Source organism: Juglans microcarpa x Juglans regia, chromosome 1D (assembly GCF_004785595.1).
Source record: "Juglans microcarpa x Juglans regia isolate MS1-56 chromosome 1D, Jm3101_v1.0, whole genome shotgun sequence".
NCBI lineage: Eukaryota > Viridiplantae > Streptophyta > Magnoliopsida > Fagales > Juglandaceae > Juglans > Juglans microcarpa x Juglans regia.
Window position 1 is genome coordinate 45,766,076 of NC_054594.1, and position 12,813 is coordinate 45,778,888.

A 12,813-nucleotide genomic window follows, 5' to 3' on the forward strand; every position below is an offset into this window, starting at 1 on the left:
TGTTTTTGCTGATGAGCACGAAGGAAAACAATTAACAGACATTTTATCCAGCTGCCTATGCTAAATTTTTTTTTTATTAAATTAAAAAATATTCTATTTATCATTTATATATTATATATTTGTTAAAAAAATAGATATAAAATATATAAATAATGAGTAAAATTTTTGAATAATTAATTGCTCAATCTAAACTATAATTACAAGATAAATGTAGATATTGCTAAAATTTAAAAAACAATATTTATCGGATTAGCAATAATTGCACATTTCATTTATAAGAGGTAAGTAAATCTAAAATTTATATTAAAAAATTTATTTTTTTAATAATATATCTCATTCTTTTTTAAAAAAAATATGCTAAATTAACAAACTTTATAATTTTATATAATACTACTTTTTCTTGAATATTTTCAACAAAAAAAATTTTTAAAAAAAAAAGGAAATTAGTTTTAAAATAGAAACCAACCGACGGAAATAATTAGCGTGGTATATTTAGTAATTTTGGAGCAAAGGGTAGTATGTAGAGCTAGGAACCTAAAGAAAAAGGTGGCGAGTGGTGTTGGCAGTGGGTGGGCGGGCGTGGAGAATGACAAAAATTATTAATGAAAGCTATTCAGACCATTTTAAGGTGCGGAGTCAGCATGAGCGAATGGTCACGGGGACGGCGTTTCCCAAAGTCCAAAAAGTTGAAACCAACGCACATGCTCTTCTGACTGCTTTTTGCGTCGTCGAGTACATCCACCACCTTGGTTCTCTAATAAAACGACAACCAATGTACGTCCAAATTCATAGTCTCAGAACTTTTTGTGGGCCTAATTTTTGGTCTTCCATGCGTTTACCCATTTGGGCTTTTATTAGTTTTCTCATGTTCAGATGGTCCCCCCAATATTGACCCACAATAGCTCTGACCCATGTTTTCCATATGGGCCAGAAATTGGTTTTCAAGCAGTTTAACTCAAGTTGGACCCACAAAGTCTCTTATTTCCAGCAAATTTTATATTTTTCCTTCCGACCATGCTTATTGCTTGATGCTCTTTTTTTTACTACTCCCTTTTTAATCATTTTTAGAATAAGAGAAATGAGATTTATCAATCATTCTCACACTATACATTAATATGTAACTTATCATTTTTATTCTTCTATTTAAACACATATATTTACATATCAATATGTGTGCGTTTAAATAAAATGATAAAAATAACAAATTATATATTAGTGTTTGTTTTAGGGAATTATAAGTATAATTTTTCTTACAATATAATTATCCATTACTTGTGCATATATATATATATATTTATATATATATATAGATATATATATATATACAGTTCCACTAGATGCAGTTCATTTTGCACACACTTTGTGCATCATCGCCCACGTGGTAGGGCAGTTTAAAAAAAAATAAAGAGAGAGACAAGGAGAAAACACATAAACAATTGACGGACGCCCACGAAAAAGCTCTCATCTCCACCGGTACGTCTCCGCACGGAGCTTGACTGCATTTGGTTTTGATATGGCTGATAAGGAGGTGCAACCAGAGGCAGTTGCGAGGAAAGAGTTGCATCATCTCCAGTGGCTAAGGTGATATTGTTGGTGAGATCTGAGAGCATAAATCATTTATCGCTACCTATAAAATAAAAATACAATATTGGAATCAAAATCACATGCAAGTGAGTGGTATTTATTGATCATGAAGACTTGCTACCTCTATACGAGGTTGGCTCTTTCCTTCCTTAGAAATGCGAATTGAAATATCAACAAATCATTGGAGTTTGTTGGAATTCCTTTTCCGCAATTGATAGCTTCCTATTTCCTCTATTACTGGCCTCGAACTCTCATTTTTCTTGATCTGTTTAGCTAGAAACTCTTTCAAGACAATACTTGTTGTGCCCTGGAGCTTTTTTCTGATGAATATTGGCTCTCTATTATAAACCTCAACTTGCAGCACACGTTGGAAATCAATAATTATAATATTTTGGGTGATGTACTTTTCCTTTATGAATATTGAAACTTGAGGCAGTATGAATGATGGTTTGTTGTTTACCATGACCCTTTTTGTGCATGCTAGGTGTCTACAGTTCCTTAATTTCTTGTGAGGAAATCTCTTTGCAGACGAGAGAGATAAGGAACAAATTATTTTTAAACAGCACATTTTTGAACGACTAAAGGAAAGCTTATTAATGATTCTAAATGCGGAATTAAACACTTAAAATAATCGAAAACTGAAATGCCCAAGAAATTGTACCTCCGGCTATTGATGCTTACTCACACTCTCTCATTGTTTCTCTCTTCGTTTTGACACTTACAAAATTCTACTCACTCTATTTAGATGGTGTAAGACTAAATGAGATTGAGCGATTGAGTTTAGGGATCAAACCAGAGTATTTATAGCCAAGCTTTCATCAAGCTTTCGGTGGCTACGTATCAAGTGTTCCACAGCTTCAGTTGATTATGGGGAACGTTCCAACTGCTCTATGAATGTGGTGGAGACTCAAAGGGAAGTTGTGGACCACTTCAAGAGCTTCCAAGAAAAATGGGAGCTTGAAACCGGTTTCTACGAGCGGTTCTCCGTGAGAAACGGTCATGGCCTATTCATGGCCACGACCAGAAAGCTAACATTCTTTCACTTGGTCCACACTTATAATCTAATGTCTCATCTTAAACCCATCGATAATTTATGTTAAGTAATAAATACATAAATCATGGCGATAAGTCCTCCAATGATGAGTATTACCTTCCATGTATAACTATGTATTTATTTCTTAAATATTATAATTTATGTGGCAACAATTTCTTAATGAATAAACCTTATGTTTATTCTTGGTCCTACACAGATGAATTTCCTCAAAATTAAATTAATGTGCACATAAATATGAGAAAAATATCACAATAATTAAGAATTTCATTAAAATAACATTGTTCATACAATGAAAAACTACATAATAGAACCAAGTTCAATATTCACAACATGATACTTGAATTTCAACGGTGGCATGCTCTTAGTCAAAGGATTAACGATCATCAACTCAGTGCTGACATGCTCAATGACCACTTTCTTTTCTTTAACACATTCCCTTATGGCTAAATACTTAATGTCGATGTGTTTATTTCGACTCCCACTTTTGTTGTTCTTAGCCATAAAAAAAAAATCTGAACTATCGCAGTACATTTTCAATGCCTAGAGATATAATCCATAATTCTAAGCTCAGAAATGAAACTCTTAAGTCATACACCATGTGAAATAGCCTCAAAACAGGAGACGAACTCGGCTTCCATATTGGAAGTGGCAGTCAATGTCTGCTTGGCACTTCTCCATGATACAGCTCCACCGACCATTATAAAAATGTATTACGATGTTGATTTACGTGAATCAACATAGCCAGCAAAGTCAGAATCTAAGTAGCCAATTATTTATAGATTGTCTGTCTATCTATACATAAACATGTAGTCTTTGGTTCATTAAAGATACCTCATTACTTTCTTTGCAGTTCTCTATTGGTCTAAACAAGGATCACTTTGATATCGTCCCAACATTCCCACAGCAAATGCAATGTCAATTTTTGTGCAGACCTGAGCATACATTAGGCTTCCGACAGCATAAATATATGGAATGTTTTTCATTTGTTCATTTTCAAAGTTATTATTTGGGCATTGGTTCAAATTGAACCTATCACCTTTCACAATGAGAGTTACATTTGGTAAACAATCATTCATCTGAAATATCTCTAAAATTTTATTAATATAGGTTTCTTGAGACAGACCCAATATGCCAGTGACATAAGATATCTTACTCATATTCTTCATACCAAAATTTTTATAGATAAATTGTTTCACCTCATGCAACAAATCCTTATCATTGGTTGCTAGCAAAATGTTATCCATATATAAAACAAGAAAATAGATTTTAGTCACACTGACATTCTATTATATACATTAATCCATAATGTTTTCTACAAAACTGAATGAAAAAATTACATTATAAGATTTCAAATACCATTGACGAGATGCTTGTTTTAAACCGCATATGGATTTTTTGAACTTGCAAACCAATTGCTCACTATCTCTAGAAGGGAATCTTTCAGGTTGTTTTATGTAAACCTCATCCTCTATATCTCTATTGAAAAATGTTGTTTTCACATTCATTTGTTGCAACTCCAAGTCAGAATGGGCTACTAATATCAAAATAACGTGCAATGAATCTTTCTTAAATACAGGAGAGAAAGTCTCCGAGTAATCGATTTCTTCTTTCTGAGTGAGTTCCTTAGCAACAAGTATTGCTTTGTATCTCTCAATGTTGCCAAATGAGTATTTCTTTGTCTTAAAAATCTATTTACATCATCAATATCTCAAACTCTGTTACTCTTCATAAAATTCATCTCTTCCTTCATGGCATTGTACCATAATTCTGATTCTTTACAACTTATGGCTTATGAAAATGACTTAGGATCATTTTCGGCTCCCATGTTGTAGTCAAATTCTTGCAAACACACAACATAATTATCAATAATTGTTGATTTCTTTGGTTTAGTATATATTCTTAATGTTGTACCATCATCTTCCTGAGAAGTATGTGGTTCAACTCGTTGTTCATAAGTTATTGACAACTCTTGAACTGCCTGATCTATTGGAATGTTGTCAACAACTTGTGAAATTTCAAAAATTGGTTGTTCAACATCAGTTTGTACTTGAGGAGTGTTATAAACAATAACCAATTTATTACTTTAGGTGGAAGGGTGAGATTTTGATTGATCATTTTTAAAAACTATGTTCCTTGTTTGATCGCTCTCATTGATCAAGTCATTTTCAAGAAATTTTACATTTATTGATTCCACAATCATAATGTTGTGAGATGAACAATAAAATCTGTAACCTTTAGACCTTTCAACATATCCAATGAAATACCCACTAATGGTCATTGGTCCAGCTTATTCTCTTGTGGATTATAAGTTTTCACTTCAGACAGACATCCTCAAACGCGCATATGTCGCAAACTCGATTTCCAAGATTTTCATAATTCAAATGGCGTTTTAGAAACAACCTTGGTTGGAACTCGATTTAATATGTACATTGTCGTCTTGAGTGCTTCAGCCCACAAGGATTTAGGAAGATTGGAGCTGCTAAACATACTTCGCAACATGTCCAATAATGTTCAGTTTCTTCTTTCTGCAAACCATTCTGGTCCGGTGAACCAGGCATGGTGTATTGGGCAACAATCTCATACTCTTGAAGAAACTTTGCGACTAGCCCAGGTGTTTGTCCATCCTCTATGTATCTACCATAATATTATCCACCTCTATTTGATTTCATGATCTTAATTTAATTGCCGCATTGTTTCTCTACTTCAACCTTAAAGATCTTAAAGGCATCTAATGTTTTGTTATTGTTATGAACCATGTAGAGATACATATATTGTGAATAATCATCTATAAAATAGATGAAGTATCTCTAATCATGTGAGTTTATGTCTGGACTACATATATCAATATGTATGATTTCTAATATGTCTAAACTCCTATTGACATCTTTCTTTGGCTTGTTGTTCTACCTTCCCTTTATATAGTTCACACAAGTCTCAAAATCAGTAAAATTCATAATATTAAATACCCCTTCATTTACTAATTTTTTAATTATTTTATGGTAATATGACATAATCTTTGGTACCATAATTTATAGGAATCCTCATTAATAACAAATATTTTAATGCCAGTGTGAACATGCATTGAATCATAAGTAACATTATTTTGTAAGTTAATGCAGTAAAGACCATCAGAAAAAATACAATTCACAACACAATCAAATTTATAAAATAAACTGAAAGATGTTTCTGAAAAATTAAAAGAATATCCAAAATGTACAAGTTTTGAAATTGAAATCAAGTTTATAGAAAAACTTGGAATATAAAAGGTATTTTCTAACTCTAAAACAAAACCACTACTTAAAGTTAAATAGCATATTTCTATAACTTCCACATGCAAGCCAATCATGTTTCATGATAAGATGGTTTGCTCACTTCCCATTGGCTTCCTTAAGTTTTGCAAACCCTGCAAGGAATTTGAAATGTAGATTGTTGATCCATAATCAATCCACCATATTTTAATATTAACATTAATCATATTAGTTTCATAACAAACAAACGAGATTGGATTACCTTTGTTCATAAGCCATTTTTAAAATTTGGCGCATTTATTCTTTATGTGTCCCTTTTTTCTATAGAAGAAACACTTAGAATCTTTATTTATATCAGTTTGGGAATGTATTTTACCATTCTCTTTCTGATTGGCTTGAGATTTTCCATTTCCACACATTACTAGTATTGCATTTTCTATCAGTTCCATCACTAGTCTCCATTCCTATTGAACACACATGGTCATGAGTTCGTTAATTGACAATTTATCTCTATGTGTGTTGTATGAGATTTTGAATAGCTCGTATTGGTGCAGAATAATTGTTCAGGATGTAGTGTATTAGGAATGACTCTGACATTTCAATCTCAAGTTTCTTCAATTGAGCCACACTATCCCTCATTTGCATAATGTGTTTGTGCACACATTTCGTACTGTTGAGCCTTAGGGATGTGAACTTCATGACTAGAGTGCTTGCTAGCGCCTTATCTGAAGTGGCGAATTGATCATCAATGGCTTTCAATAAGTCCCGGACCTTTTCATGCTAATCGATAGCATAGTTTATGTTCATCCACCCTAAATGAAGGAAAACTCTATTCTTCCAAACCTTATAGTTATCTCCCTTAAGTTCAGGAATATCACAGCGAATATCTGAGAAATTTACAGGTTGTAAAGCTGCATAAAATTATAAATTACATGCTTATGTTAAAATTAAGGCCTAAATAAAATTTCATGCTTTACCAATGTAAATCATACCTAAAAAATTAATCTAATGACATAAAATTGCCTGTGAACTAAATTTTTAATTCAAGCAGATTCAATTATTCGTTATGATAGAATTTTATCAAATTATTTACTTAATACATAATTCTAAATGGTATATTATGATTAGAATTTGATATATATTCTATATAAGATTAAACTTTATGATAAAACTATCAAATTATATAATTAATTCATAATTCTTGTGGGTAAATTATGAATAGTTTGATATTTTATCCTAATTAATTATATAAATATAATAAAAATTTATGTGAGATAAATTTTATTATATTAAGTATAATTAATTACAATTAATGTCTAAATATTATTTATGTGATCCTAATCAATCATAATATATAATTTTATTTAATTAAATATGATGTGGTTATTTTCTAATTAATTAAAAATTATATGGATCACTAGACATTATTTCTTTTATGCATAAAGATTAACTTAATATGAGAATAATTATAAATTGCATAATTTAACTAAAACTAACATGTTATTATTATGTGCAAAATATTCTCGTAATATAAGCATAAATATTGCATAATTAAAACTATAATATTATACATAACATTTAATTTTATGCTTTTAACTATATATACTCATCAAAAAATTGCATGTATTAATCTGGAGTATAAATAATCAATTCATGCAAACTAAATATGAGCATAGTTAATAAGTTTGCACAATTTAATTATACAAATTGCATATAATTAAAAAAAATAAAAATTATATGCATAAAAATTGAGCAAAAATTAGACATATTTCCAAATAAATGGCTAAATTCAGAAAATTCTCAAAAAATATCCAAAACTTATTTTTAGATTTTTGTAATTACAAGCCTAAATAAAATGACGTGTCATTTTTCTAAGCAAAATTGTCATTTTTAAAAAAATACCAGAAAGTGATATTTTTTTTAAATTTTTGCTTGTCTTCAACCTCCAACTGTTTTAAACCTGATTGCAGACACGACTCAAAAATGATATTTTTGACGCCAAAAACTATATTTTTAATCACAAAAAGTTTAGAAAAACAATTTCCACATGATTTCTAATCTTGTTTCGAATCAAAATCCACCAAAAATCAAAACATAATTTTCTAAAAAATGACGGCCAAATTAGAGACAAACAGAGCATCTATATAAATACAAAGGCAGAGATAAAACCTGGCTCTGATGCCAAATGAAAGCTTATTAATGATTCTAAATGCGGAATTAAACACTTAAAATAATCGAAAACTGAAATGCATAATAAATCGTACATTCGACCATTGATGCTTACTCACACTCTCTCACTGTTTTTCTTCGTTTTGACACTTCCAAAACTTTACTCACTCTATTTAGATGATGTAAGACAAAAGAGGATTGAACGATTGAGTTTGGAGACCAAATCAGAGTATTTATAACCAAGCTTCCACCAAGCTTTCTATGATTTTAATCACAAAAAGCTTAGAAAAACAGTTTTCACATGATTTCTAATATTGTTTCGAATCAAAATCCACCAAAAATCAAAACTTAATTTTTCAAAAAATGACAGCCAAATCAAGGACAAACAAAGCATCTGTATAAACACTAAGACAGAAACCTGGTTCTGATACTAAATGAAAACTTATTAACGATTCTAAATGCGGAATTAAACACTTAAAATAATCGAAAACTGAAATGCGCAATAAATCATACATTTGACCATTGATGCTTACTCACACTCTCTCACTATTTCTCTATTCGTTTTGACACTTCCAAAACTTTACTCACTCTATTTAGATGGTGTAAGACATAGGGGATTGAACATTTGAGTTTGGGGACCAAACCAGAGTATTTATAGCCAAGCTTCCATCAAGTTTTTAATGGCTATGTGTCAAGTGTTCCACAGCTTCAGTTGATCATGATGAAAGTTACAATTGCTCTATGAACGTGGTGGAGACTTGAAAGGAAGTTGTGAACTACTTCAAGAGCTCCCAAGAAAAAGGGGAGCTTGAGACCCGTTCCTTCGAATGGTTCTCCGTGAGAATGGTCATGGCCTTTTCATGACCACGACCAGAGAGCTAACACTAAAATCTTAAAATGTGTAGAATTTGGATGTTTATGTAATCTTTTTATTGTGCCATGACTGAGAAAGATCTCCAGTTGTTTCACCATGGGCTCCTTTTGTTTTAGTGCACGTCTCGATTTTAAATCTCAACACAAAACGCTCCATTTTGAGGTATGTGCGGTATGCCAAGTAGGCGGGTGTGTGCAAGGTTGACTTCGTCTATATTTTTCCGTATACATATAGAGAAATGATAGCTGTGAGTGTAAAGCATCGCGTAATCACTTTGAAAAAAGTGAATGAATACATGACTCACATAAATAATAATAATTTAATAATAAATCTCATTATTTTTTAAAATGACTGCATGATATTTATACACTTTACGATTATATGTAACATTATTCGTACATATAAGTCTTTTCATATATTGTTTTTTTTTCTTTTTTAGGATTAATTAGATAATGAGAAAAATTAGAGTAAGGATATATTATATTTTAGATTATCAAAAGATTACAAAATACGTGTGGGTCCTTCTAGGAACTGATCTAGCAGTTTTTTTTTTTTTTTTTTAATTTTTTTTATATTTCTTTATTTATTTATTATTTTATAGTATTAAAATAATTGTTAATTTAAATGATACATAGTAGATCCTCATTAAGGATGACGTGATATTTTAATGAATTTGTAATTTTATTTCTTATTTCGGGTAGTGCTACTATATTTTTTAAATTTGTTTATTTAGTGCGTTTTTAATGCAAATTATATATATATTTTTAATTTTAAGTATTTTTTAAATATTTATTATATATTTGTTTTAACTTTCTTAATCATAATTTTTTTTTTTATACTATATTATTCTTTTATTTTATACTGATCCCATACGAAAGGAAGTTTATCACCAGAGATGCCTCTGGTTCCTTCTAGCGCCAGGAGGTTCTCTCTCCCTCTGAAGTCTCAGGGCTTCCCCTTCCTTCCTTCAACCTCCATGCTCACTGGAGAAACTGTTATCCCCACAACCATGTCCTTTTCTTCTTCTTCTTCCAAGGCCATTGACACTTCCAAAGAAGACCTACACGAAGAAAATCTCTCTCAGGTGCTCAAATACCACCAGCAGACCAAGCACTCCTACGACAGGTATGCCCGAGGTCCCCATGGCCTGGACTGGGCCAACCAACCCAACCCTTTTCGCCGCTATCTCTCTGCTCCACTCCTCCCGCTTCTTCACTTCCCCACCAAGACCGAACCCCAAAACCCAAACCAAACCTATAAACCATCACCCTCTGATTCCCCTCTCTACTCCTCTATATTCCTCTCTCTCCCTCCTCCAAAACCCATTTCCCATTCCACCATTTCCCAATTATTCTACGATTCCCTTGCTCTCTCCGCTTGGAAAACCACTGGATACTCCACTTGGTCCCTCCGAGTCAATCCCAGTAGCGGGAATTTGCACCCAACCGAAGCATATATAATTTCCCCGCCAATCGATTCGCTCTCCAGCTCACCTTTCGTTGCGCATTATGCTCCGAAAGAGCATTCTTTGGAGCTCAGAGCCGAAATTCCATCGGGCTTCTTCCCCAAATTCTTTCCCGAGAACTCGTTTCTTATTGGTCTTTCCTCCATTTTCTGGCGCGAGGCCTGGAAGTATGGTGAGCGCGCTTTTCGGTATTGCAATCACGATATTGGCCACGCTATCGCCGCGGTGGCGGTGGCTGCGGCGGGCCTCGGCTGGGATGTGAAGCTTCTAGATGGACTGGGATACCAGGAACTGAAGAAGGTCATGGGGCTTGAATGTTTCCCAGAATTCAAATACCCCTCTAAGCCCGTCAGAGGTAAGTTTCGGGAGATTGAATTCGAGCACCCAGATTGCTTGCTCCTAGTTTTTCCTAACGGAATCGGTCAAGAATTTGATGTGAATTATAAAGAGTTGAGTTCTTCGATTTTGGAGTTCTCTAAATTGGAGTGGAAGGGGAAGCCCAATTTCCTTAGTGAAGAGCATGTGTGTTGGGATATAATATACCGAACCGCTGAGGCGGTGAAAAAACCATTAACAATGGGAGATAGGGTTGCGATTGATCCATTTGAGAGTTGTGGAGATTCAAGTGAAGGTTCTTATAAAGGTTTAACGGTTAGGGAAGTTGTAAGGAAGCGTAGAAGTGCGGTTGACATGGATAGAGTTACAGTAATTCAAAGAGATACATTCTATAAGATACTGTTACATTGCCTTCCTTCGGGCTGTGCAAATGGAGGGAAGCAAAGGAGAGAGTTAGCTTTGCCATTCCGGGCTCTTCCGTGGGATGCTGAGGTGCATGCCGTTTTGTTTGTTCATAGGGTGGCAGGGTTACCCAAGGGGTTGTATTTCTTGGTGAGGAATGAGGACCATTTTGACGAGCTTAAGAAATCTACGAGTTCTAATTTCGCTTGGGTGAAACCAGAGGGGTGTCCTCATAATCTCCCTCTGTATGAACTTGAGAGATCTTTGTATGACACACTCGCAAAACAGGTCTCGTGCCATCAGGTGTGTCTCATTTAAATGGTTTTCTGATGTTGAAAGTTTCATATCTTGGTAGAAATGCTCAGAGACTGAACTATATAATTCGTAAATGGACATATAGACATACATACATATATATATTAATAATACCCGTAGGGAGTCAATATGAAGAATAAACCTGTTTCTTAATGAACGCTTGCTTGACAATGAGATTTGCCTTTTGTCATGTTTGCTGGTGGCTTAAAATTGTTGCACCTATGTGCAGGAAATTGCTAGTCATGGCTGCTTTAGCCTTGGTATGGTGGCTCGGTTTGACTCTACTTTGCGGGACAAGAACGCTTGGATGTACCCTCGATTGTTTTGGGAAACTGGAGTTCTTGGGCAGGTGTTGTACCTTGAAGCACATGCAGTTGGCATCTCTGCAACCGGAATTGGTTGTTACTTTGATGATCCTGGTAAGTTCTTTTTCCTCAATGGTATTGTGGCACAGGATTTGAAATCTGGTTGCAACCGTTCATAGTAATGAATCCGCACAGAGTTCATGCAGAAAACAGATAAATGTTCTGCATCTAGACTGAGTTATACCAAAGCCAATACTAAGTTATGCCTAGAACATCAATATGTAGCTTCTTTGGTTTATTCAAAAATCAAGAACCATGGCGATATCCCTAGATAGAAGCATCTGGCATTGTTTATGAAAGAGTAAGATCTATCTGAAAGCCTAACATCTTTCAACATAAACAATGAGCCTCTTGCGATATTACATTTATAAAAGATGAACATTATTCCAACTCCCTGGCGGGATTTATCTCAACATTAATGTGTGTTAAAAGCTAATATCAGATTATTCAAAATTTAAAAGATCTCAAAGATGTTCTAATGTTGCCCTCTGAAACTTTCATGCTAGTCTTGACAAATTACATGTCCTATAAGTGTAATCATGAAAACTTTTCTTTCTATGTTGTTTTGCAGTGCATAAAATCCTTGGGTTGAAAGGATCAAACTTTCAGAGTCTATATCATTTCACTGTAGGAGGCCCTGTCCTGGACAAGCGGATTATGAGCCTACCAGCATATCCAGGCCCTGCAATTGATGCATAGTTTGCAGGGTTTTATTTATGCTCGGATAATATTCAAGACTTCTGCAGACTCGCCCTTATAATTGATACATAGTACAAATATGCACATCAAAGAGTTTTTACTTTGATAGGTAACTCTCCATTTGTCTTGGGTTTTTGTATGGGACCTTGCCTATGGTTATTGGTTAACACCTTAACATTACTGTAAATTGTCTGTTATTCGAATGGTTTTAGCTGTATGGTATTTGATGTAAAGTCTAATCCGGCTGTATCCTCCCCATTTCTACTCGGTTCAAAACTTGATAATAATATTCATAATATACT

The 12,813-nt window shown here is 33.5% G+C and overlaps 1 protein-coding gene across 1 annotated transcript; it reads left to right on the forward strand.

The window, feature by feature from the left end:
• Window positions 1-9,802: 9,802 nt before the first annotated feature.
• LOC121263238 lies at window positions 9,803-12,813 on the forward strand. The gene is made up of 3 exons (XM_041166057.1): window positions 9,803-11,435; window positions 11,677-11,866; window positions 12,384-12,813. The coding sequence occupies exons 1-3, from the start codon at window positions 9,825-9,827 to the stop codon at window positions 12,509-12,511; spliced, it is 1,929 nt and encodes a 642-aa protein (XP_041021991.1). The 5' UTR covers window positions 9,803-9,824; the 3' UTR covers window positions 12,512-12,813.